Source organism: Lutra lutra, chromosome X (genome assembly GCF_902655055.1).
Source record: "Lutra lutra chromosome X, mLutLut1.2, whole genome shotgun sequence".
Taxonomy (NCBI): domain Eukaryota; kingdom Metazoa; phylum Chordata; class Mammalia; order Carnivora; family Mustelidae; genus Lutra; species Lutra lutra.
In genome coordinates, this window is record NC_062296.1 from 81,888,642 (window position 1) to 81,915,162 (window position 26,521).

Here is a 26,521-nt window from a genome sequence, read left to right on the forward strand (position 1 = left end):
GGTACTCCCTTCTGCGCAAGTTCGAGAAGCACTGCCCTCATTTTCTATTCCTGTTTCTGACTAGCAGGACAACTACTGTTCCAGCTGAACGTTTGAAAGTCCTCAGCCAGCTTCCCTGTAACACTAATTAAATAGCTTTTGAATGTGATCCTATTTGTCAATCTACAAAAGCATGGGGCTCTTTGCCTTCAGTAAAGAGGCGGCTTCTGGCTCGCTCTCCCTGTCCCCATTCGACTCTTCTGCCACACGCAAGGGGAAAGAAAACAGTCAACCTCTTCACACCCTGCGGCGTCTTAGCAGAAAGAACATCTCACAGCAAAGAAACAGTGGGGTCTTTGAGAGATCTTTGCCTGAGGGCGTTTGCATCTAAGCCAGCAGGACCCACAAGAATCCACAAGTGGACAGAGAGCCAACTGCCACGGGATCCTGATCTTGCTGGCATGCGTTTCCGCCACAGCCTTCATGGTCTCCAGCGGGGCCCCTGCAGGTACTAAGAAGGGACAGTCAGAAGGCCCCGAAACCACTCCTGCCATGGGAACTTCTGCCTCACGATCACTGCATCTGGTACTAGATCTTAAAAGTAGCACATACTGGGGGCATCTGGGTGGCTCAGTGGGTTAAAGCCTCTGCCTTCGGCTCAGATCATAACCCCAGGGTCCTGGGATCGAGCCCCACATCGGGCTCTCTGCTCAGCAGGGAGTCTGCTTCCCCTTCTCTCTCTGCCTGCCTCTCTGCCTACTTGTGATCTCTGTCAAATAAACAAAATCGTTAAAAATTAAAATTAAAAAAAAAGTAGCACATACTTACTTGGAGCTCTTGCGCCTTATTTCTCTTAGGTTTTGGTTCCGTGTCCAAAAACCCTGCTATCAATTATGCCAGGAGCACCCCTTTTTTAAGATTTTATTTTAGGGGCGCCTTGGTGGTTCGGTCAGTTAAGCATCCGACTCTTGATCTCAGCTCACGTCTTGATCTCAGGGTCGTGAGTTCAAGCCCCATGTTGGGCTCACACTGGGTGTGGAGCCTACTTAAAAAAAATTACTTTACTTTAAGCAATCTCTACACCCAACATGGGGCTTAAATCTACAACCCCGAGATTAAGAGTTGCACTGCCCACCAACTGAGCCAACCAGGCGCCTCTATTTTTTTTTCTTAATGTTTAATGTTTTACTTGGGTAGAATTTCAAACTTAGAGAAAGGTTGCAATAAGGACTGGAGTAAATGTAATACCAATACAATACTTGCATGGAAACTACCATTCATATTCCAACTTGTCAACTGATAGAATAATCCCCTTTAAGCATCTCTCCTCCCATATGTGGCCCAGGGCAGGGCCGGGTGTCACGTTTTGTTGCCACATCTCTTTAGCCTCCTTTCATCTGGAAATCTTTTCACAGCTTTTTGTGTCCTTTGACATTAATGCTTTTAAAGAATATAGGCCTTTTTAAAACAGTATTCTCCTTGTGGGCCTAATGTTTCCCCGTGGTCACAGGACTGCGCAGGTGGTGATGGGCCCTTCTCAGAGCACTGGACGCACGTATGTCCAACTGCCCATTGTTGGTGATTTTGATCACCTGGGCAAGGAGTTGTTCAATGTTTCCTTTATCAAGTTGCTTTCACTAGCAGTGTGTGGGAGGCTGAAGGGCCCCCCTCTGGATGTCCATATCCTAATCCCAGAACCTTCTCTGCTGCTCTCTGTGAATGTTACCTTACATCACAAAAGGAACTTTGTAGCTGTGGTAGGGATCTTGAATTGGGGAGATGGTGGATTATTGGGGATTATTCTGTAATCCCAAAGGGGCCTTACCACAGGGACGCTGACGAGTCAGAAGCAGAAGACAATGTGAAGACAGTAGCAGAGAGGCTGCAAGAGACAACGGAGCTGGCTCTGCAGCTGGAGGAAGGCACCAGAAGCCAAGGCATGCAGACGGCCTCTGGAAGCTAGAAAAGGCAGGAAAATGGTTTCTCCCCTTGACTTTCCAGAAGCAACCAGCCCTGCCCACACCTTGATTTGAGCCCTGTCAGGGCTAGTTTCAGACTTCTGATCTCCAGAGCGGGAAGATGATAAATTCCTGTTGTTTTAAGGAAGGAAGTTTGCGGTAATCTGTTCGAGCTACAATAGGAAACTGATACACAACTCATAGGCAATCTGTAGGAGACGCTTTACAGCCATATAAACAGGTTCCCTATCAAATTCTCCCCAAGATTTTACATCAGAGGGTGACTTCTGACTGATTCAGTTTTCACTGTGGTGATTACAAAATGCTAACATTTTTCCACTCTAGCACTCCCAACACTTAGCTCACACATAGCATTCTATGGTAAGCACCTTATCTGTTTATATGTCCCATTTGTACATTTGTTTTCCATACACCCTCGGACTTCCAATTTTTTTTCAGTGGCTTATAATTCATTACCATGCTTAACTATTTCAGTGCACAAACCCTTCTGGAATTATCCACTGGAAGCCAAGGGCCAGGCCATCTTGTGGCCTTGCTGCCTGGTCTCCATGGACCGGCACTGGGACCCAAGCCAGCCATGGCCCAAAGTGGACACCTGATGCAAGAATTCTACCAAATGGGTGGGGAGTCACCAAGGACAGAGACATTCAAGAGGGTAAGTTGACAGGGCACCTGGATGGCTCAGTGGGTTAAAGCCTCTGCCTTCAGCTCAGGTCATGATCCCAGGGTCCTGGGATTGAGCCCCGCATCAGGCTCTCTGCTCAACAGGGAGCCTGCTTCCTCCTCTCTCTCTGCCTGCCTCTCTCCCTGCTTGTGATCTCTGTCAAATAAATAAATAAAATCTTTAAAAAAAGATTTTTAAAAAAGAGGGTAAGTTGACAAGTGACCACAAACAATTAAAAAAAAAGGAGAGAGAGAAAACTCACTCACAAAAATGGCTGACACACACCAAAATGGCCACAGATCCTCACGTCATTCCAGTTTTTAGTCTGAATGCTGTAACCCTTCCTGAGTTTCTGAGTTTCTTTGGCCCTTTAGGGTACCAAGAAGGAACCCAAAAGACACAAGCCCGAGTGAAAGGCCCCTTTCGCCAACACAGACAGCACTTTCACCCATATTGGGCCAGTACCCTCACTCGGGTAGGGTAGGCATTCTTGCTCCTTCTATGTGTGAAGATGCGAGGACTTCTCCCTCTGTTTTTCTCCTCACACCTGCCTGATTTCTCCATGTCCCATTTGGAAAAAGCAATCCCAAGAACCCCCTTTTATTGCACACTTTAACCTCCTAAGTACATACTACACGTGCAAAGCGTTACGCCAACGTGACCAAGAGGAACGGATCGTGACCGTTCGAGCTTACATTCTAGCCAGCTGTCAACCAGACTTGGCCTGAAGAACTTGCCTCCTCTGCCCCCAGACTTCAGTTAAAAACCTCCAGCTCTTACACATCCGTCAAAACCCATACCGAGGTGTACTCTTTTTCACCAGAGAACGAGGACACACCGTCTCTCCAGACGTTAAACATTTAAACATAATGTGGACGATACGTAATGAAGAATATTTAATATGCCTTGAGGAAGAAAACAAACGCTGAGCGTGAAGGGCCCATGCGATGACTGTGCCAGGTGTCAGCCGAAGCCCCCTCAGCACTGGGAGACAGGACGGGGCATTTCGCGTTATCAAACTGAACTCACACAACCGAACCCAGGCAGAGGCACCGTTGTCTAGAAAGTAGAAGACAGGAAATGTAGCCCAAGGAGCATTTCTTTCCCTCTGCAATGAACTCAGAGCTATCCGAATCACTTAGTGAGAACCTAAATTACTTACGGAATCATCAACTTCTCAGTAACAATCTCTCCTAAGCTAACACCCGCATCAAAGCCCTCGCCTACAGAGACCTGCCCATGGCCTGCATTTATAATCCTAGCTTTTCAACTCTAGTCCATGGAGTGGGAAAACCCTCCAGTCGTCCCTATTTGGGTGGTGGGGGGCTGCTGCCAAAACAGACCTGGCTTATTTAGCTTGCTTCTCCAGGGTGAGCCCCCAATTGCTTCTGCCACATTCCTGAGCAAAGCGGCACAGAGAGGGGCCTGTTCCCTAATACTTCATCATAAAGCCGCTGCTCACTGCGATGGCCACATCGCTGGCTGCTGCCCAGGGACGGCATCTGCATTCATGAGCTGCCCCGCGCGTCTCCGAGCCCCCCCAGATACAGGTGATAAGCATACCCGTCCAGTCACATTTATCATCTGGTTTCCCCGGGAAATCATATCCAAGAGTATTCAAATAGGCTTCCAAAAGCACTGGGCTACTTCTTGCCCATGTTCTATTTCTCATTTTTGAAATAATGAGTAAAGCAGAAATCAGTGGGATGACGGCACAGGTAATTGAGATTTTAAATGGTTCTGGCCGAGAAGAACTGACCTGCCAGCATCGATTTGAGGTTCTGACAGCAGGGTGAAGGGACCCAGCTACCCCTCCCCATTACCTAAATACAATCAAACAACAGAAGCAAACACCATAGGCCAGAGGTTCTTAAACTGAGACCTATGGACAGAACTATGTGTCCCTAAACTTGAATGGGTAAACATTTCTGTCTTTACTTGCGCTGACCTCTAGCTGAAATGTACTAACTTCCTTTAAGCATGAACATAGGTAACAAACTGTATTAGTGCTGGTGCTACCTGGGACTTTGTCAACAAGAGAAATCAGATGCATTCTTTTTTTTTTTTAATTTTACTTATTTGACAGACAGAGATTACAAGCAGGCAGAGAGGCAGGCAGAGAGAGAGAAGGAAGCAGGCTTCTTGCTGAGCAGAGAGCCCGATGCGGGGCTCGATCCCAGGACCCTAAGATCATGACCTGAGCCGAAGGCAGCGGCTTAACCCACTGAGCCACCCAGGCACCCCATCAGATGCATTCTTAACCACATTTCATTTGCCACAGGTCTTATAAATATGTATGTTCATTACTACTCCAAAAATTATGGTATCTGATCCACCACAAGATCTAGCAATGTAAAAAGTTATTACAGCACAAATATTAAGTCATTAATTTCTTAAAAAATATAACCCGTTTCCTTATAATTAATCATATCTACTTGATATATTAAAAAACAGGTTTCAAACAGCCAAAGTCCAAGGTACTCAAAAAAAAAAAAAGTTTAAGAACCCCTGTGGTAGGCTTACAGACAGCCCACTCGGAATGCTAGAACCTAGATTCAAATCATGACTAGCTGTGGAACCCCTGGGGTACTTTTCACATTCTGACTACCAGCCTACTCGGTGAGAGGAACAGTGAATTCACCAAGTTATTTTAAAACTGAGCAAGATAATGTAAATAAAAGGGTTTTATTAGCCCAAAGCACAGCGATATAAAAGATTATTTAGCACAAAGACACTCAGCAACACAGTGATGGAAAGAGGTGGTTTCTTCATGGCCACATAGCGGCTCCTATCAAATGATGAGGCCCGACTCGCCTCTGGAACAGTGAGTGCCACGGCAAGTGTCATTCCAGACTGGGTATGGAGCACTGCCACAGTGGAAATCAGCAGACCACTTCCTTCATCAAGTTCAGTTGAAGTAAACCAAAGCACTTAGAAAACCAAGAACAGGCCAAAGGACCACACTCTGAGTTGTGCCGCTCTCCAGGCTCAAATACAGGCCAGTGACATGTGACCTCACACACACACTTCTTCACCCAATCCCAGGAGTTATGGGAATGGAACAAAATTCATCAATCTGAGGCAGACGCAAATTCCTATCAGTAACAGTTAACGCGAGCAAGGGATTGAGTATTCAACCTTTTTATTCTGACATCAGCACTGCTCGTGCCCTGTGAAGAGTTAACCCAGCCTTCCTCCAGCCCACCGTTAATCAAGCTTTTAAGATATTCAATCACCCTCTCCCTCTGTCCGTCCCCAAGCTTGCCCTCTCTCAAATAATAATTTAAAAAATTCATTAAAAAGGGGGGGGCACCTGGGTGGCTCAGTCGGTTGAGCATCTGACTTGATTTGGGCTCAGGTCGTGATCTCGGGGTCAGTCATGGGACTGAACCCCACGCTGGGCTCCGCACTCAGCAGCGAATCTGCTTGTGATTCTCTCTGCTCTCTCTCAACTTAAAAACTATTGCATAAAACATTCAATAGCATTTGAAGGAGAAAGCAGCATTTTAAAAAATAAACCAATTCTTGGTTTCTGCTCATGTGTTGAATGGAATTTCTATTACAGCCAGTATTTTTCCTTAATTAAAAAGTGGCTGTAAGATAGGATGTTATATTATTTTCGATTACCTATAGATCATATAAAGCAAAACACCCATTAAAGTAAAATAATAGTTTAGATCTAATAGTTTAGATTGTATTACAGTTCCTTAAAATGCCACAAAAGTAGAGGTTGTTTTTAGCTCTCATAGTTCAGTTTGCCTCAACAGTTACGAAAATGTTCAAAAACAGTAAGGCATCATCCTTTCTCCAAGACAATGGAATGAGCAGGGTCGGAATCTACCACATCACCCCCAGCAAGTATCTCGTCTCCCTCTCGCTCCCATAGCGCACCCCTTACTCTCTCCCAAATGCACCTCCGCAGGTCTGGTACAGCCCTCTCCCTCTCAGCTCTAACTCTTGGCTCTGGCGGCACGAAGTTGTCACCAGACTCAACCCTGGGTTCAGCCTGGGCACCAAGCTAGCCCTCAAGTATAAAGTTATGCCCCACATATTCGTAACACCATATCCAGACAGCAGACAGACTTGGTTTCTTTCCTAATATGGAAAAAAAAATCCAAATCTGCTAAGCTAAAATGGTATTCTAACGGTTATAATACCACCATTTTTAATCTCACACGGTAGGCTGTAAATACAAAGCCTTTGCAAAGCATTCTAGAAGTTGTTCGGGGCGAGGTAGGATTCTTAATGTCTACCGATGATGTTTTTAAGCTCTGTGCACAAGAAAAATATTTACTGAGAGCCGATCTAGTTCCAACCTGACTAACTCTCCCTTTATTGTTATTGTTTCTTCTCCCATGCCAATCCAGTTAAAAAAAAAAAAAAAGGCAAGTCGGCATGCACTCATTTTTTAAAGAGTATCTGCGAGAGGGGCGCCGGCTGCCTCAGACAGTAGAGCATGGGTGGGAGTCTTTATCTTTGGGTCTTGAGTTCAAGCCCACGTTGGTAGAGATTACTTAAAAATAAAATCTAAAAAAAAAAATGAAAACAACAACAAAACAATTTAAAAAAAACATCTATTAGACAAACCTATCTTGAGAGGAAGGATGTTCTGGGTTGACACTAATTCTCTGTCAAAACACACACTGAGTATTTACATTTTTAATGCTTTGCTTACCGCAAATTCACCATACATGAACTCAATCCCTTGATATAGCATAAACCTTTTATGAAAACAATATAGCCACTGATGTCTACTAACCGGAGTCAGTAGACCACCGCCCCGATGTAGCTTGTTATCCACAAACATGATACCAAGCCTTTACTTGCCTGCATGCCCTTAGGGGAGTTTACCCTCTTGTTGTGTGTCTCTCCACAAACTATCATCCTATCTCTGTGCATCTAAAAATCTTCTTAAAAAGTTTCACTGCAGCAATCCACAATGCTCTGTATTTCCACATCTAATACACTAGTAAGAGTGGGAATAGAAATAAGCTTCTGACTTTGAACTTTACAGTAAGGCCAAATCTTTTCCTATCCTCAGGTCAATTTTATAATGAAGAACTGGCGAATGTAATAGGTTGTGTATCATTTACCACGGTGGTAAATGAAGTCATTACTACTGTTCAAGAAAGGCCCTAAGGCCATCCCGTTATAAAGAGATAAATGGCACTGAGTGATAGAGGAGAACTAAAAAAAGACCAGGGGATACCTTTGTTCTGTGAGATCAGCAGTGAGAAAGTGGGGACCTGGCTGAAATAAAACAACAAACACATGAAATTTCTCATTTATAATTTTAATCGAAGCATTACTATTCATTTTTTTCTTAACTCTTTCTTATAAGCACCAAATTTTAATAGCTAAGTCAATTTTTTGGGAAAAGAAACACCATCAAAGAACTTCCCTCCAGAACAAAACAATGATGTTCATTCCTCCAAATAGCCAAATTCGAAGTCTACCGAAACAAAAAGAAAAGGCCCATACACACACACACAAAAAGTAACAAAAATCACATTCTAGGGGTTCAGTGCATTTAGCAGCCTTCGCTGTGCTGTCTAATCATCCTTCAGCTGACTTTCAAAAAAAATTAACACCCTAGCACATCAAAATATACATTTTCCATTTGCTTTGTTTAAATTAAAAATAATAATTAAAAAAAGAAAACTTGAAGGAAATCACAATCAATTGCCTGACTCATTTCGATGTCATGTACAGCACACATGATTAGGAGAGATTGGTCTTCAAGGTTTAGCTTTCTTCCAAACAGTGTAAAATACCCACCTGGACAGGGAGTCAAGGAATAAAAGCAGGTAATTCAAAGGAGGACAGACAGCACTTAGAATTTGTTTGCTGGCCTACAAACTGGAAGACGATGAGTTTCATGGCTGAAAGCACTGCGGTGATGGGAATTAAGTCCTCTTAAGAAGGCCACGTTTTGGCCTGGACGCCTCCCACCTGTGACCGGGACGCCGGTGGGGTGAAGGGAGCCCAGTGGAGAAAAGGCTAAAGGCATACAAATACTCCCTCGGGTGACGATACCACTTCCTAGGTCTTAAAATGTTTTAGGGAATGAGTATGACAAGGAAGGGTGGGAGGGAAGTGAGAGGTTGGGGGGGAGGGCTAAGGGAGGGAATGAGAGGGAGGAAGAAAGAAGAGGAGAAAAAGATGGAAGGATGGAGGGGAGTCAGAGGTCAGAAGCCTTTTCTCCAAATGTTATCAACTGATTGCTACAGCCTCTCAATACATAAACAGATCTGACTACAAAAATGTTCCAAAAGGAAACTGTGATGAAGGTGGACGGTTCGGAGGGGGAGACAGGTCAAGGATCTCCACAGGCCTTGGAAGAAAATGGCTGCCCCACAGACAGACTACACCCCTCTTGCAGGGGGACCTAGGGAGTTTCCTAGGGCCTGTGTCTCTGTCAGAGGCTGCCGGGGCTTGCAGGCAAGGACTTCCCTGAGGGCCAGGGGTAGTAACAGGATCCTAGTAGTCACAGGACCCTAGACAGCAACGAAGACTGCTGTGACAGGAAACTGGACTCCAGAGCCTCAGATGAGGAAGTTTTTATCTGGAGACCAGAGTCTGCTTTAGGAGGAAAAGAGGCATTTTAAATTTCCAATGACAGGGGACGCCTGGGTGGCTCAGTTGGTTGGGAGGCTGCCTTCGGCTCAGGTCATGATCCCAGCGTCCTGGGATCGGGTCCCGCATTGGGCTCCTTGCTTGGCAGGGAGCCTGCTTCTCCCTCTGCTTCTGCCTGCCACTCTGTCTGCCTGTGCTCACTCTCTCTGACAAATAAATAAAATCTAAAAAAAAAAAAATCTCCAATGACAATCATCATTCTGGTTTTTCTCTGGACTAACTTTACTAACGGGAGCTAATTAGCTCTGTAATCCCCCGCGTTATTTTTAGCTCTTGGTTTCTAGTGCAAATCGGGATCAAGTGAAGTGTAGAAACTAATATTAAGGTGGGATTAATTTTAATATAAAAGTTGAATGAGCATATTCATTCTTTGTGCCTGCTCCAGCTCAGGGGGAGCTTTCGAGTAGAGCTTCTGAAACTTCAGATGCACAACAGTGTACAGGCAGGCTAGTTAAGATGGCTAGTTAAGCGGCCTGGGCGCCTGGGTGGCTCAGCGTCTGCCTTCAGCTCAGGTCCGATCCCAGAGCCCTGCATCAGGCTCCCTGCTCAGCGACGAGCCTCTCCTTCTGCCTGCTGCTCCCCTGCCTGAGCTTGCTCGTGCGCTCGCTGTCATATGAGTAAATAAAATCTTAAAAAAAAACAAAAAAACGAAAAACAGATGACTCACCAGGCCTTAAAGCTCCAGCCTCTGCTGGGTGGGGCTTGAGAACGAGCCTGGCTTAATCAGTAAAACTACCTGGGGAGCTGTGGTAGGGAGCTATGGCAGGCCATACCCCAGAAGCGGAGGGTGGGACCCAGGAATCAGGATTGTTTTCAAGTTTCAGGAAATGGCAATGTGCAGCCACATCTGAATACCATGGCCGTTTTATAGTACAGCGCTAACTCCACCTGTGATTGGACTGAAATGTCTAAGTGGCATGGGATTTACTTGGGCGTTGTGATCTGGCAACACTGTGTTATAGTCTAAGGATACAATTCCAAGTATGAAGGAACACAGACGATCTCCTTTGAGAATTCCACAGGACAATACAGGCGCCCGAGCTGTTCTTCATAGAGCGACAAGGCTTCCGTCAGATTGACACAGTTACCCTAAATCAAAGAGAGAAAAGCAAACAATGGGATTCTTGAGTCTCACTGAGGGTCCCCCCGGCTCATTTGAATATCTCTAAACAATGAAAACAATTCTGGCTTTAGATAAAAGTTCATCTTTGAAAATGAGATAAGGCTTCTGTTACTTTGACAAATTGTATTCAGTTCTACTTACAGATCCATTAGCTCATTTTTCTTCTACCTCGTTTATCAAGACACTTCAAATGATTCGGCTATGAAGCAACAGAAAGCAGGGAGACCACTTTCTCACCAGTAACACAGTCATTGTATTAACACCACGCAATGAGCAATGAGCAAAGATGCATACACATCGCCGTTCAAGATGTTTGCGCCGTCATCACCACGGCATTGAGAAAGAAGCATCAGAATGATAATGTTCTCGATTTCCAGAATGACTTAAAACTACAGCCCTAGGGGTGCCTGGGTGGCTCAGTGGGTTAAAGCCTCTGCCTTCGGCTCAGGTCATGATCCCAGGGGCCTGGGATCAAGCCCCGCATCCGGCTCTCTCTGCTCAGTGGGGAGCCTGCTTCCTCCTATCTCTCTGCCTGCCCCTCTGCCTACTTGTGATCTCTGTCTGTGAAATAAATAAATAAAATCTTTAAAAAAAAAACACAAACTACAACCCTAATCTAAGACAATGACACAGAACTATAGTCACATCTCCATGCTTTCCCCCAAATATGTAATTTGAAGGCCTACAGGAACGAACGTTTATTCAGAATATATGTATTCTCAGTAACTGAGTAAATAAATAAAGAATATCCCACAATTCCACTCCTTATCAAACATCTCTTGACTTCGCTGTTTTAATTTTTCTCCCTTTCTTGCCACCACTTTTTCAACACCCCCCACAGCACCCCCCAGCAGCCAATGGTCAGGGAGATAGAGGGAAGCCTGCTGGGGGCATCTGGGCAAAAGTTTCTGCTTCTGGACAACCAAGGATAAACAGAGTGACCCGCCTCTTCAACTTCTCTCCTACCTAGTACCTAGAGGTGACATCAGAAGCTGCAGTAGCCACTCTGTGACCACAAAGAAAGAAAGGATGGATGAGATGCGGGCCAAGAACAGAGCAGAGCGAGTAACACAGGATCTGCATAGTTCCAGAGCAGGGCTGCAGCTGCTTTCTTATTTTTTTTTTAAATTATCTCCACACCCAATGTGGGGCTCGAATTCACATCCCAAGATCAAGAGTCCCATGTTCCACTGACTGAGGCTGCTGGCCATCCCTAAAGCAGAGCTTCTTCCTCTGTAATGTGCACGGGAGTCACAAGTGATTTTCACCCGGGAGGTCTGGGGTAGGCCTTATCATTCTAGCACCACTTCCCCCAAGGGCTTCTCATAATGGGTACTTAATACCACCTATTTCCTTTTAACCTCTGAAGTTCCTAACATTCTGAAGACTACTGAATGTGCGTGCCGATTCTAGTTGTTAACAACTTCACTTCCAATGTGCCTCAGAACAGCCAAGTACAATGTAAAATGAAAACCATTTACAAATGAAGCATCCTATGATGTAAGCATCCCCACGAAGGGCATTTCAAAACCAATCAGCCACAGGCAAGTGGGCAAAAAGAACTATTCTGAGAGCTGCCCTCGGTGGTTTTAACTTAGCACATTCGCTCAGCATGACGTCGTCCTTCAGTGCCAGCCTGTTTAGTAACCCATCATCTAGGGTCCTGCAGTGGGATTGGCCAAAGAGCCCTTCAGCAGTATATAATTTGGTTTCAACATCAAGTTCACCGTGAGAGTATATAAACACCACACGTGTAATTTACGATTCACAAATAGAAAACACTGCCTGATGTTTTTAGAACACATCACCCCTGGGGAAGCTATAGAATGGAAATGCCACCTAGGTGCACAGTTCAATGGTTTTTCTTGCCATCTTAAAATTGACACCACTCTCTCTCCATTGAGGGCATATGGGAGGATGTCCTTGCTGAGAATGTGGAAAGGAAATAGGAAAGTTTTCATTTGTTCTTCCCCAACATTGTCACAAAGCAGTTTAAAAAAGGAAAGGAAAAAAACCTCACCACAAATGGAGACCTACCCAAAAAAAGTCATGTTTCCTCTGTTTTTAAATGGAAATGCCTTTCTTTCTTTTCTTAAGAAAAACATATCAGGTCTTTCTCCGTGGCCATAATGGTGCGCACGAACATCCCGGCTGACGCTCCCGAGAGCGTTAACAGAGCCGAGAAGAGAGGCAAACGCCAGGCACTTGATAAGCCAGACACGTAATAAGCCAGGCTCCGAATTCCACGTCCAGTTTCTCCCCGTGATGATGCAGCGGCAAATCTGCGATCACTGATGATCACAGAGGTGGCAACACTGCCGTGAACCTCACAGGCAGGTCAGACAACTGTGGTGTGATCAGCCCCAGATCTGATCTAGAAAAATGGCAGAATAATCTGCTCTCAGCCCACCAGTTTGGTTTCACTGTACTGACAACCTTGGCTGGCATCATGGACCATGAGAAGAGGCAAGGTGAAAATAGACAGGAGGGAAAATCCTGGGATTCTTTTTCTTGGGATGTAACATATACATGCAAATAAAACATCTCAATGGATAAAAAAAACATTGGAGATGCAAAACAAAAACCCAATAGCAGAGAATTAAACACCTTTAAGGATGTGAAGTGTAAAAACTAATATTAAATGGTAGGAAGGGAAGGGAATAATGGTGGGGGGCGCATTCTAAGAGGTGTATCCCAATTCATTAGTTTGGTTCTAGAAAGTCTTCCTCAGCCCATGTTAGGTATGGGTAGGTGACACTTGCTTTTTAACTTTACAGATTTCTGTACTGTTTATACCTTTTATTATTATTAATTATTATTATTATTATTATTTTTAGAGAGAGCATGGGGGCAGATGGCTTGGAAGTTGTGAGACTGAGGCTTGCACCAGACTCTGCGCTCATGGGGGAGTCTGCTTGAGATTCTCCCCCTGTCCCTCTGCCCCTCCCACTCAAGCATGTGCTCTCTCTCTCAAATGAAATAAATAAATCTTCTTAAAAAAAAAAAAAAAGGACGCTTAACCGAGTGAGCCACCCAGGCACCTATTTTTATCTTTTAAATTTAACAGTTAACAGGTTATGATTTCAGGGTGCCTAGGTGGCTCAGTTGTTAAGCGTCTGCCTTCGGCTCAGGTTATGATCCCAGGGTCCTGGGATCAATCCCCGCATCGGGCTCCCTGTTCAGCGGGAGACCTGCTTCTCCCTCTCCTACTCCTCCTGCTTATGTTTGTTCTCTTGCTGTGTCTCTCTCTACCAAATAAATAAATAAAATCTTTTTAAAAAGAGGTTATGGGGCGCCTGAGTGGCTCAGTGGGTTAAGCCTCTGCCTTTGGCTCAGGTCATGATCTCAGGGTCCTGGGATCGAGCCCCACATCGGATTCTCTGCTCAGCAGGGAGTCTGCTTCCCCCTCTCTCTGCCTGACTCTCTGCCTACTTGTGATCTGTCAAGTAAATAAATAAAATCTTTAAAAAAAAAAGAGGTTATGATTTCTGTAATGTCAAAAAATAACAGGTCCAGAAGAATACATTCTTAACACCACTGTTCTTAGCAAGTTCAAAAGCAAGGTAAATAATAGAAGGATTTAGGAAATTACACGCATGTGAAACATCTATAAAGAAAGTACAAGGGGGTGCCTGGCTGGCTCACTAGGGAGAGTGTGTGACTCTTGATCTTGTAGTCATGAGTTTGAGCCCCACATTGGGCACAGGGAGGGAAGGAAGGAAGGAAAAATATGGGAATTTAAAAAAATGGGTTACCTTCTGGAAGGCAGACAGGGATTAGGGAGGAATGTAGATGTGTCAAGCGAGGGTACTAGTAATGTCCACTTATCAAGGGGGGGGTAGTATTTTGCATAATTTACACCAATGCCATATACATTATTTTGTATCAAAGAAACTCTAGGGCTTTTCTTAATGTGAAGCGGAGAAGAGAAGGGAGGCAGATCAAGTCCAAGGATCTGTCTCTTCTAGTCTCAGGAAAGCCTATCTTCCTCATTCAAACTACCCCCCCTCCCCACCCTGAGGCAGCTCAATTTCCACCCGTGTGGCTCTTCGCAGCCCCCCCCCCAGGTTTCATTGTAGGCTTCCTATAAAGCATGGGTCTGCAAACTTCTGTAAAGGACCAGACTGAAAATAGTTTAGGCTCTGCAGATCCGACAGTCCCCATCACAACTACTCAATACCGCCCCTACGGCATGAGGGCAGCCAAAGGCAAATTGTCACGAATGCATGCGGCTGTCTACCAAGAAAATCTTATCAAAACAAGCAGGAGAGGAGATTTTGCCCATAGTTTGCAGACCCCTGCTTTGGAGTCAAGTCTAGAATGTGTTAAAAAAAATCATTTCTAGGGACGCCTGGGTGGCTCAGTTGGTTAAGCAGCTGCCTTCGGCTCAGGTCATGATCCCAGAGTCCTGGGATCGAGTCCCACATCGGGCTCCTTGCTTGGCGGGGAGCCTGCTTCTCCCTCTGCCTCTGCCTGCCATTCTGTCCGCCTGTGCTCGCTCTCTCTCCCTCTCTGACAAAAAAAAAAAAAAAAAAAATCATTTCTAAACATCAGGCCAAAACACCCATTCATAAACAGCTATCGGTTTCCCTAAAAGCTTCCCAATATTTTCACCAAGTACAAGGTCTAGGATTAATCACCATGGGGTGGATCTTCCTGCAGGAGTAAGAGAAGGAAAACAGGATGGGCTGAAGACCAAAGTGTCTCTTAGAGTTGCCAAGTTGTTTTCAGCATTATTAATCTCAGATCCCATCAATCGCCCTGTGCCTGCATTAAAATGCCTCCTTGGGAGAATAAAGTTAAGACCTCTCTACTAGTCCTTCACATTTAAACATACTAATGCTTTTTAAAGGGGTGCAGGAGGTCTCCCGAAAGCCCGTAAGAATTACAGGGACCACAGTGCAATACCACCAAAGTGCTTATCTTCTGCTTATGGGTCAAGGGATTGTTGTACCAAGTAAAGAGACGGAGACCATCCTTTAGCTCCTTTCATGATCATTTTCAGAACATTCTTCAGGGCTTTGGTAGATTTTATTTCTATATTTTACATAACAAAAGATACGAACTTTAAATTTTCTTTTAAATTTAAGAAGCCCATAGAAAATGAGAAAAAAAATTTGCTTCCATCTGGTGGTAGGAGCACATACTACAGGCAAAGCAGTTTATGAACAATCTCCTAGAGGATAAAGAGAGGGAAAAGTCCAAAAAAAAAAAAAAAAAAAAAAAAAAACAAAAACCCAAATCACAATCTGTGTCTCCATCTGCTGGCAGATACTACACACTACAGCCACAGCCCAGGGCTGGGCAATCAGGACAGCAGGCAGTGAGGACAGAACCCGCCTCGTGAATTCCCAAGGCAGGACAGGTCAGCTATTTATAAACTACTGTTTGAAAGACATAATTCAGTTACAACGTTCTATCCTTAACAAATATAAATTTCAATAAAATACATGCAAATTTCAAAATATAAAATTCTTATTGAGACTTTTGGGGAAAAAAAACAGTTAAGTAGTCTACCTGTGTAAAGTATTTCCCATCCTGTTTCAGTACTTTCATCGAGAGGTCAAGAATCAGTCTGAGAAACTCCCATGTGGAATCTGGATGTTAAAAAAAATTTTTACGTTATATAAATATGGGCTTGCATGCATCAGAAACAACATCTAAAAAGTCAAATATCCACATTAATATTCAACAATACCCCAAAAAAAAGAAAGAAACACCCAAGAGCTTAAGACCTAATATTCAAGAGCATTTACTGTCATTTTTGGGGAGTCCTGCACACACGTGCACATACTCAAGCAAGGTCAAAAGCAAGTATTCATGTGCTTAGCACTGCTTTAACGATACCAATAAAGATTTGACCAAAAATGCAGTGGTTGAAATCTGAAAGACAACAACTTAAGAGGGGAGCAGGACATCCCAAGAGAGAAACAGCAAGGGTCATCACACGGGGACCCGGTCCGTAAGCTCAGCAGGAAGGCAAGATTATGGGAAAAACACTAACTCTAACACGCCAAACCAGCAGTGATGTGGAGTGTGTGGTTTGAGAATGGGGAACTGTCTCTGGTGTTGTTTAGAAAGCTCACCAGTTTGTCCCAGTACAGGTTAAAAATCACGTAACAGAAATAAATCCCCAAACAAGCTAATTTGTCAATGATGTGATTAGGAGTCATTTCATTTAGTGTCTCTCTCCAACGACTGAGTAAATGTGCTCATTTAGTGTCTGAAATCCAACCATCTTTCCACCGTGGGCCTCAGCTGAACTACCTTGAAAAACTGAAGGAACCAATCAATGAAGGAGACCATCTCTAAGAACCTTCCGTTCTCACAAGGTGCTAAGTAAAACATTTTCATGAACATTATCTCAGTTATAACAGAAAAAAACACAATCTACCTTCTTCTGGAGATGTGGAGATCGGAACAGCTGTCAAATCATTAATCACATAATCAAACTCTCTCCCTTCTTTGGCGTACCTCTTCAGTACTGGGATACAGTCTTCTATTAGAACCTTCCAAAGAGAAGAGGAACAGACACACGTGAGCCGACTCATGTGGGCGGAAGCGCTGAAACCCTTGGGGAGGGGGGCGGGAAATGAAACTGCTGCTGGCGGCACATGGCCTGCCTGTGAGCAAAAGTGACTTCCAGCCGTGCCTCTACGGCTACAATTCCGTGCCTGCTAGAGGCTTTGTCTGCCTTCTCACTTCATCCAAGCAACATATCTACAGGTACTCTTATTAGCCACACTGTACAAATGGAAAACCAAAGTTAAGAGAGGTTACGCAGGGGCACCTGGGTGGCTCAGTCAGTTAAGCTTCTGACTCAGGTCATGAGCTCAGGGCTGTGAGATCGAGCCCCATGTTGGGCTCCACGCTGGGAGAGGCATGGAGAGCCTGCTTAAGATTCTCTCTCTTCCCTCTGGCCCTCCACCCCTTCCTCTCTAAAGAAAAATAGAGAGAATATACAGTGTTTGCTTCAGCTGCACACACACTACAATTGGAATGATACAGCGGAAGATGAGCATGGCCCCTGCACAAGGACGAAACACAAATTCCTGAAGGGTTCCTTACTTTTGAGAGACAGAGGGAGGGAGGGAAAAAGGGGGGAAGGGGAGAGGGGTTACACAGCTTGCCCAAAGGTACCCGGTAAGAAATGAAGCCAAGAAGTACACCTAGATCTGTATGAAAGCCAAGTTCATACCTTTTTTTTTTAAATATTTTATTTGAGAGAGAGAATGAGAGAGAGAGAGCACGAGAGGAGAGAGAACAGTGGGAGAAACACTCTCTGACGATCAGAGAGCCTCATGTGGGACTCGATCCCAGACTCCAGGATCATGACCTGAGCAGAGGGCAGTTGCTTAACCAACTGAGCCACCCAGGAGACCCCAAGTTCATATTTTTAACTCTAGTCTATGGTCTCTCCTACTACTGTCTCTATTTTCTTCTACTGTTACTTTTTCTTCTATGCTAGGCACTGAATGGCTTCACTGTCTATTGATTTTTTGCATCTCACCTCAAACTTTTAACCTACAGTTTTTCTTTTCTTTTTTTTTTTTTAACCACTTAGAGTACTATTGGTAAGACAACCATGTAAGAAATACCAACTCCCACAATCACAATTATTAACAAGTATAGTAGTTAAGAGCTGGAATTCTCGAACAGATCCTGTGCAATAAACACATTTATCCTTGAACAACATGGGTTTGAACTGTTATTCGCTTATTATTCAGTTTTTTCTCTCCTAATACAGTAAATAGGTATTCACAGTATTTTTTTTCTAATACAACACTGTAGAAGTATTTTCTCTTCCGTATGATTTTTCTCAATCACATTTACTTTTCTCTGGCTTATTGTACGAATACAGTACATAATACATATAACATACAAAATGGGTTCACTGACTATGTTCTTGGTAACACATCCAGTCAACACTATGTTACGTATGTTAAGTTTTGGAGGAGTCAAGTTATATTGCAGATTTTTGACTGTTGTGGCGGGGGGGAACAGGACCCCTAACCCTCATGGGTCCACAGTACAGAAACTCGGTTTGGGGCCTGCCTTCACTTCTCTAGTTACACCACACTTACTCATGAAAACCAAGTTCATGGAAGTCAGAAGTCAAGTTTGCCAGAATTCCCTAAAATAACCTATTCCAGAATTTTTCCTCTGAACATCCTTACACAGATCCTCAGTCACAATTTGAAGAACCTGATCTCATAGCCCTACCGTTTTATAACTTGCTTCGCTTAATGCGTCATCTAAGTGCAACCACACAGAGATCAAGACACTAATCAATCCCGTGGGACATGCGCAGTGTTCTCCTATGCTCACATACACTCCTACCAACACACATTCTCACACAGACGCACACGCAGTTCTCTTAGAACTAGGATCACACACATTCTGAACTCGAAAATGTTCATCTAACACCATTCTTGGTAAAGATAGATTTTTTTTTTTCTGGGGGAGGGGTAGTGATATTTCTTTAAATTGTATCATTCCATGAAAAACGTACAACTACTCTCTAACCTCCTCGTATAGACAGATGCCGGTCTGTAGGCCACACATGCGAACACTGGGTTGCTGAGACCAAAGGCACGTCCATTTTAGTTTTTATAGTTTCGATGACAATTCACACTCCAACTAGCAGTGCATGCGAGCACCTCATTCTGTTGTGTCCCTCTTTTTTATTTGCCCCTCTTTCTATTCTGTCACGTCCCTTGCTACTGTTTTCACATGAACTTGCTGGGCCATTAACAGAGGTGAGCATCCTGTTGTAAGTTTATAGGACATACGATTTTTGCCTTCTGAGAAATACTAGTTCACATCCTTTGCTATTTTTCTACTTAGTTATCTTATTTTTTAAAATCTTAAATTGTAGTTTCTGGGTTTCTTGGCTTTCTTTAAAAGGTTTTCCAGCTCTAAGGTTAAATATGCTGAATAAGTTTTTGCATCCAGAGCTTAAGCCATCGGAGATTAATTTTTCTATGATTTCTAGGGTCACGTTAACTTTGTTCTGATGGAGATGGACAGCTCATTGTGTTGGCATCACCTATGAAATCAACTCAATCTCCTTTTCCCAAGCAAACTGAAATACACCTTAGGTCATCTTTACTTGCACGAATACACACTCAGACATGTTCAAAGTCTCCGTGCCATTCCTCTTATATATGCATTCCTGTGTCAACATCACACTCCCTACTTCATTACTATGCTTTAACATTAAATTACTAAACAACAGGGCAAATTTCCCTGCACTATGATTTTTTTAAAAATTTTTTCTTGGCAGGGCGCCTGGGTGGCTCAGTTGATTAAGAGTCTGCCTTTGGCTCAGGTCATGATCCCAGAGTCCCAGGATCGAACCCCATTCAGCGGGGAGCCTGCTCCTCCCTCTGACCCTCCTCTATCTCATGTCCTCGCTCTCAACCTCTCAAATAACTTTTTTTAAAGATTTTATTTATTGGGGGGGTCACTTGGCTCAGTGGGTTAAAGCCTCTGCCTTCGGCTCAGGTCATGATCCCAGGGTCCTGGGATCGAGTCCCACATTGGGCTCCTTGCTCAGCGGGGAGCCTGCTTCTCTCTCTGTCTGCCACTCGGCCTGCTTGTGCTCACTCGTTCTCTGACAAATAAAAAATCTTCTTAAAAAAAAGATTTTATATATTAGAGACCGAGCACACACAAGCAGGGGGAGTGGCAGGCAGAGGGAGAAGGAGGCTCCCCGCTGAGCAGAGATCCTGAGACTCGGGGGCTCCATACCAGGACCCTGTGATCATGACCACAGCCAAAGGCAGGCATTTAACCAACTGAACTACCCGGGTGTCTCAATAAACAAAATATTTTAAAAAATTTTTTTCTTGGCTATACTTAGGTATTTATTGTGACAAATGAAATTGAAAATCATATGACCTAATTCTAAAAACTTCCTTGGGATTCTGATTGGACTTACTTATAATTAGGAAGTTAAAGACATTGTTCTGGTATTCTCATCCTAGAAATGTAACATGCCTCTCCATATATTCCAATTCTTTTTTTTTTAAGATTTTATTTATTTATTTGACAGAGAGAGACACAGTGAGAAAGGGAACACAAGCAGGGGGACTAGCGGAGGGAAAGCAGGCTTCCTGCCCAGCAGGGAGCCCAATGTGGGGCTCCATCCCAGAACGCTGGGATCATGACCTGAGCTAAAGGCAGACACTTAATGACCCAACCACCCAAGAGCCCCTCCATATATTCCAACTACAGTTGTGGTATTTTAGTAAGATCTTGACATAATTCTTATCAGTCCCACAATACCATTCTTAATTAAATATACTCCTATGTATTTAACAATTGGTCATTATTCCTAAATGTGAAACCTGAAAGTACAAAAATCCTAGAAGAGAACACAGGCAGGAACCTCTCTGACATCAGTCACAGCAACATTTTTTTGGATCTGTTTCCTGAGTTAAGGGGATAAAAAGCAAAAATAAACTACTGGGACTACATCAAAATAAAAAGCTTCTGCACAGCAAAGGAAACAATCAATAAAACTAAAAGACGACCTACAGAATGGGAGAAGATATATCTGCAAATGACATTATCTGATAAAGGGTTAGTATCCAAAATATATAAACGACTTACACAACACCCAAAGTACAAATAACCCAACTTAAAAATGGGCAGAAGACACAAACAGACATTTTTCCAAAGACAACCTCCAGACAGCCAACAGAGATGGGCAACAGACACAAGAAAAGATGCTCATTATCACTCATCACCAGGGAAATTCAATTCAAGGCTACAATGAGAGGCGCCTGGGTGGCTCAGTGGGTTAAGCCTCTGCCTTCGGCTCAGGTCATGATCTCAGGGTCCTGGGATCAAGCCCCGCATCAGGCTCTCTGTTCAGCAGGGAGCCTGCTTCCCTCTCTCTCTCTGCCTGCCTCTCTGCCCACTTGTGATCTCTCTGTCAAATAAATAAATAAAAATCTTAAAAAAGAAAAAAAAAAGGCTACAATGAGATATTACCTATCAACACAACAAACAAAAGGTGTTGGCAAGGATGTGGAGAAAGGGGAACCCTCTTGCCTACTGGTGGAAGTGCAAATGGGAGAAGCCATTATAGAAAACAATATGGAAGTTCCTCAAAAAGTTAAAAATAGAGCTACCCGTGGAGAAAGGGGAACCCTCTTGCACTACTGGTGGAAATGCAAATGGCAGAAGCCATTATGGAAAACAATATGGAAGTTCTTCAAAAAGTTAAAAATAGAGCTACCCTATGACCCAGCAACTGCGCTACCAGGTATTTATCCAAATACAAGAACATTTGCTAATTCAAAGGGATACATGTATTCCAACGTTTACGGTAGCGGTATTTACAATAGCCAAGATACGGAAGCAGCCCAAGTGTCTATCAACTGATGAATGAATAAAGCACGCACACACGCGCACACACATACACCCTGGAATGTTACTCAGCCATCAAAAAGAATGACATCTTGCCATTTGTAATGAGTTGAGCTACAGTGTATTATGGTAAGTGAAATATGTCAGTGAGAGAAAGACAAATGCCGTATGATTTCACTCATACAGGGAATTTAAGAAAAAAAAAATGAACAACCAAAAATAGAAACAAACCAAAAAACACTGTTAACTATACTGAACAATCAGATGGTTACCAGAGGGGAGGTGGGCAGGGGGATGGGTGAAACAGGTGATAGGGATTAAGAGTGCACTTAGCATGATGAGCAGGGAGTAATGCAGAATTGCTGAATCACTGTATTCTACATATGAAACTAATAATAATACTCTTGTTAACTACACTGGAATTAAAATTAATAACTTGAAAAAAATTGGTCATTATTCTTTGTCATTATTCTGATAGGATCTCCAGGCCACTCTCTACCTCCAATTTCCGTTCAAATTGTTCTGGATTTAACATAGCTTAAAAAAATGTTTTTGGACTGTCTCCATCCAATCACTTCACCAAATTCTCATGAACTCAACTCATTTTCTAGGTGAGTTTCCTAGACTGTCTAAGCATTCACATCATCTGCAAATAATGATTCTTTCTATGTTTTTACTCTTCATTTTCCTACCTTACTGCCTTAGCTAATGCCTCAAAAACAATGTTGAATAAGGATAACAATAAGCATCTTCACCTTATTTCTAGTTTTACTGGAAATGCCATATGTATTTTGCCATTTTGCGTAACATTAAGTTTCTGATAGTTTGTTATGTTTGGGTAGTTTCCCTTCTATTGAAATTTTATCTTACTTAAAAGACTTTTTATTAAGAATGCTAAATATCCCGGGGCGCCTGGGTGGCTCAGTGGGTTAAGCCTCTGCCTTCGGCTCAGGTCATGATCCCAGGGTCCTGGGATCGAGCCCTGCATCGGGCTCTCTGCTCAGCATGAAGCCTGCTTCCTCCTCTCTCTCTCTCTGCCTGCCTCTCTGCCTACTTGTGATCTCTCTCTCTCTGTCAAGATAATAAATAAAAAATAAAATATTTAAAAAAAAAAAAAGAATGCTAAATATCCCAAGCGCTTTGTCATCTGTTAATACACTATCTTCTCTTTAAACAATTCATAAAATCAATCATGTTGGCAGATTTCTTAAGATTCCCATCTTTATGTTTCTGAGCTAAATCTTCTTTGGGCCTAATAGAGTTCTTTAAATAAACTGCTAGATTTTGTTTTACTATTTTTCCTTGAGAATCTTGTATATTCATCAAAATCAATCTTTAGTTTTCTTTTTGTACTACCTTAAGGATTTTAGTATTAAGGTTACTCTATCATAAAAGGAATGGGGAGTACTTTGGAACATTTTCTATTTTCTAAAACCGGTTAAGCAGGGTAATTATGTGTTTTTGAAATAAACATTTGCAAAGATCTGGTGCTTTTTTGTAATGGTAGTATTTTAATGGATAAGGGGCTTGCCTGTGGATACCCCCAGATGAGGAAATCCCCAACCCATCCCTTGAGAGCACTCAGAAAACCCTCAACCTCAGAAGAATTTTCCAGGCTCCCCCTAATGGTTGTTCTAATCCAGCAAGAAGACGGAAGGGGTGGGCAGGTATCTTCAGACATCTAACTTCCTCAAAAGCTGGACCATTTCAAATAAAATACTTTTCCATTCCCTAGAACATCCAGCTGTCAATGTCACCACCTGCCTTTGGTGCTCTGCTTTGCTTTCAGACAGATGTGCAATTCAAGAGTTGTTTTCCAAAGCCATTAGTAATGGTCCCTCCATACACCCAGCCGCTAATTACAACACTCTACAACTCCACCATACGGCATGTCTGGGTTGGTGGTTCTGCATATGCTTACATTGTTCTTCTCAATCCATATAAGGAAGTTTCAGGAGCCAGGGAGCCCGGTATTAGAGTGAATCACTCTTCTAAACTTTCCCTATAATCTTGAATAAATGTCCTTTGAACTAAGCTGAATCTTCCTCAGCTACAAAAGAGGAGCACAGCCACTTGATGCAGGGTTGAGAATTACGGGTTAAAACACCTTAGGCAGAGAGTCTAGCTAACAATGCAAACATTATTTGACAACAATGGTAACGTTAGCTCCATGTGAGTGAAACAAATCTGCCATGCTCTGATGAAACTGACCCCCACCCCGCCCCTTCTTAAAACTCTCAAAAAGCACATGTGAAATATAAATCCTTCTTTTCCCTTTTGCCCACAAAACAATCACACCTATATTTCAATTGAGACAGAACTCTCTTCCGGCTTAAAAAATTAACATGCATGAACCATGAAATCAAATTTGGATGCCAACACATTAGGGAAGATGCAGTAGGGGTAAACAATTTACAGATCAACAAATTAAAGCAGTCGTCTGAATTGTTTACAAATCTGGAGATAGGTGGTGCCTGGATGGCTCAGTTGTTAAGCCTCTGCCTTCGGCTCAGGTCATGATCTCAGGCTGTGTCAGGCTCCCTGCTCAGTGGAGAGCCTGCTTCTCCCTCTCCCCCTCCCTCTGCTTATGTTCACTCTCTCGCTGTGTCTTTCTGTCAAATAAATAAAATCTTTAAAAAAAAATCTGGAGACATACTTCTATTTCCTTTTTTTTTAGACACACATTTAAGATCCTATTCAAATAAAATTTGCTTGGTTACCTTGTTCTAACAAGTACTGTAGATATAAGCACTGAACACGTGCATGCTCAAAATACAATACAAAACATATCCAACAAGCTGTAATGATTAGTCAACTTGCAAGCACAGTACAATTTAGGACAGAAACTAATTTGCTTAGCAAGAAGCAACTGCTGAGACGTACACAATTCACACAAAGAGTCTGAAGGGTAGCAGAACGCGCCACCTCAAAGTACGCCACTTTGGTATATTCCATTGAGCTGTAGGCACCTGAAAAACAGCAAATGGAGAAAGCAGCTTTCTGTGAACCCCCCTTCAATCTGCCTGAAGATAAATCCTCGGAAAGAAACTCCATTGTCAGAGAGCCTCTCCCTGGTGGATTCAACCAGGGAAGGGTGACCTCTATCACAGGACAAGAGATGGATACCACATCCAGACACGCTTAGTCACAAATATCATATACCTACCATGTCTACTCTTCCAAGGGCCCATTATTGTTCCTAAAAATCACTCACTTTCCCCAAGACACCTATGATCCCTTGCCCTATTAAGATGATATTTAAGGGACGCCTGGGTGGCTCAGTTGGTTAAGCGGCTGCCTTCAGCTCAGGTCATGATCCAGCTTCCTGGGATCGAGTCCCACATCGGGCTCCTTGCTCGGCAGGGAGCCTGCTTCTCCCTCTGCCTGCCTCTCTGTCTGCCTGTGCTCACTCGCTCGCTCTCCCTCTAACAAATAAATAAATAAAATCTTTAAAAAAAAAAAAAAGATGATATTTAAGCCTAAATTCTAAAGCGACCTCTGAGTTACTCACTTATCTCTGGGTCTCTCCCAAGCACACAAGAGAAACATTACTCAACTGCTGTTTTTCTCTTGTTAATCTGTCTTCTATCACAGGAGTCTTAGTCAAGATCTAGAAGGGCAGAGGGCAAGGGTGCTGATAAACCTGAGTCCATCTCTGGCCCTCTAATCTCGTTCATGTTTGCTCAATGACCTCTCTTGGGACTACATGTTCTGGAACCTTAGAGATTAATAGATGTACGTCAGAAATGCCTGCCCAGGAAGGCTGGGATGCGTTTTGGCTTCCCGTGAATCTGTTAGAGATAATGGTCTTTCCCCTTCCTCAAACACAGGTGGTGCCGTAAAATCTAATGAAAGCTTGATTAAAGGTCAGTTAGGTCAGTTAGGTGCACACATACCCAGTGAGGGTCATGGGAACAGTACACTCTGACTCCAGTGCCCTTCCTACATGTCCTCTTCCTCTATAACATCCGTGGACCACAGTCTGGACCTTGCAGAGAGTAACTACGCAGCTGCTGCGACCATCCTCTGCCCGATCCAGCCGGTCAGTTAAGCATCCCTGAGTAAAACTCGGTGTAAACTCTACAGTGTGGCCTCCTTTGTTTTCCGGGCACCAAGTGCCTAATCAGTTTGGGGGGATAATCTACTGTCCCTCCCCCACCTTCTAAAAGTAGGGGGAAAAGCTTTCCTTCCCTCCAAGATGATCTATGTATCTTCTTAACCAATTTCCCTTAAAGTTGTTTTAGGAAGGTACAATTCAAGTCAATAACATATTATTAGCGGACTTCAAAATGTTATCTAGAAAACATAATTACCTGATAGCAGTCTCCTTTAAGATTGTCTAAGACGTCCCCACATGTTTTTCGCATGTATTTCTTACATCCATCAATCACCATTTGGTCAATGTTCGAACAGGTCAAGGAGAAATTAATCCTGAATTTGGATCTATCAAAGAATTCTGAAATAGTAATACTTTAAAGAAAAGGCAGGGGCACCTTCGTGGCTCAGTCGGTTAAGCGTCCGACTCTTGATCTCAGTTCAGGTCACTATCTCAGGGTTGTGAGATCGAGCCCAGCACCCGGCTCAGCATGGAGTCAGCCTGAAATTCTCTTCCTCTCCGTCTGCCCCTCCCTATACTCTCTTTCTCAAATAAATAGATAAAAATCTTAATAAAGGTAAAACAAACATAAATTTTATAACACTAACTTGGGTCTCAGATTTATCAAAAAAAAAATAAAGGAATGACACAATGATTTCATTTTT

The 26,521-nt window shown here is 43.3% G+C and overlaps 1 protein-coding gene and 1 non-coding gene across 2 annotated transcripts in view; one reads left to right on the top strand and one right to left on the bottom strand.

Annotated features, from left to right (window-relative positions):
* Nucleotides 1-7,899: 7,899 nt before the first annotated feature.
* The window catches only part of SMS (spermine synthase), a 50,795-nt gene continuing 32,173 nt past the window's right edge, over nucleotides 7,900-26,521 (bottom strand). Inside the window, exons 7-11 of the mRNA XM_047715797.1 lie at nucleotides 26,074-26,163; nucleotides 16,776-16,890; nucleotides 15,899-15,978; nucleotides 10,232-10,347; nucleotides 7,900-8,400 (exon numbers count right to left, since the gene is read on the bottom strand). Coding sequence (XP_047571753.1) covers nucleotides 8,361-8,400; nucleotides 10,232-10,347; nucleotides 15,899-15,978; nucleotides 16,776-16,890; nucleotides 26,074-26,163 — 441 coding nt within the window. The 3' untranslated portion in view covers nucleotides 7,900-8,360. The remainder of the gene's footprint in view (nucleotides 8,401-10,231; nucleotides 10,348-15,898; nucleotides 15,979-16,775; nucleotides 16,891-26,073; nucleotides 26,164-26,521) is intronic.
* On the top strand, nucleotides 17,346-17,453 carry LOC125092506 (U6 spliceosomal RNA). Its single transcript, XR_007124967.1, has one exon. It is a non-coding gene; the product is annotated as a U6 spliceosomal RNA (small nuclear RNA).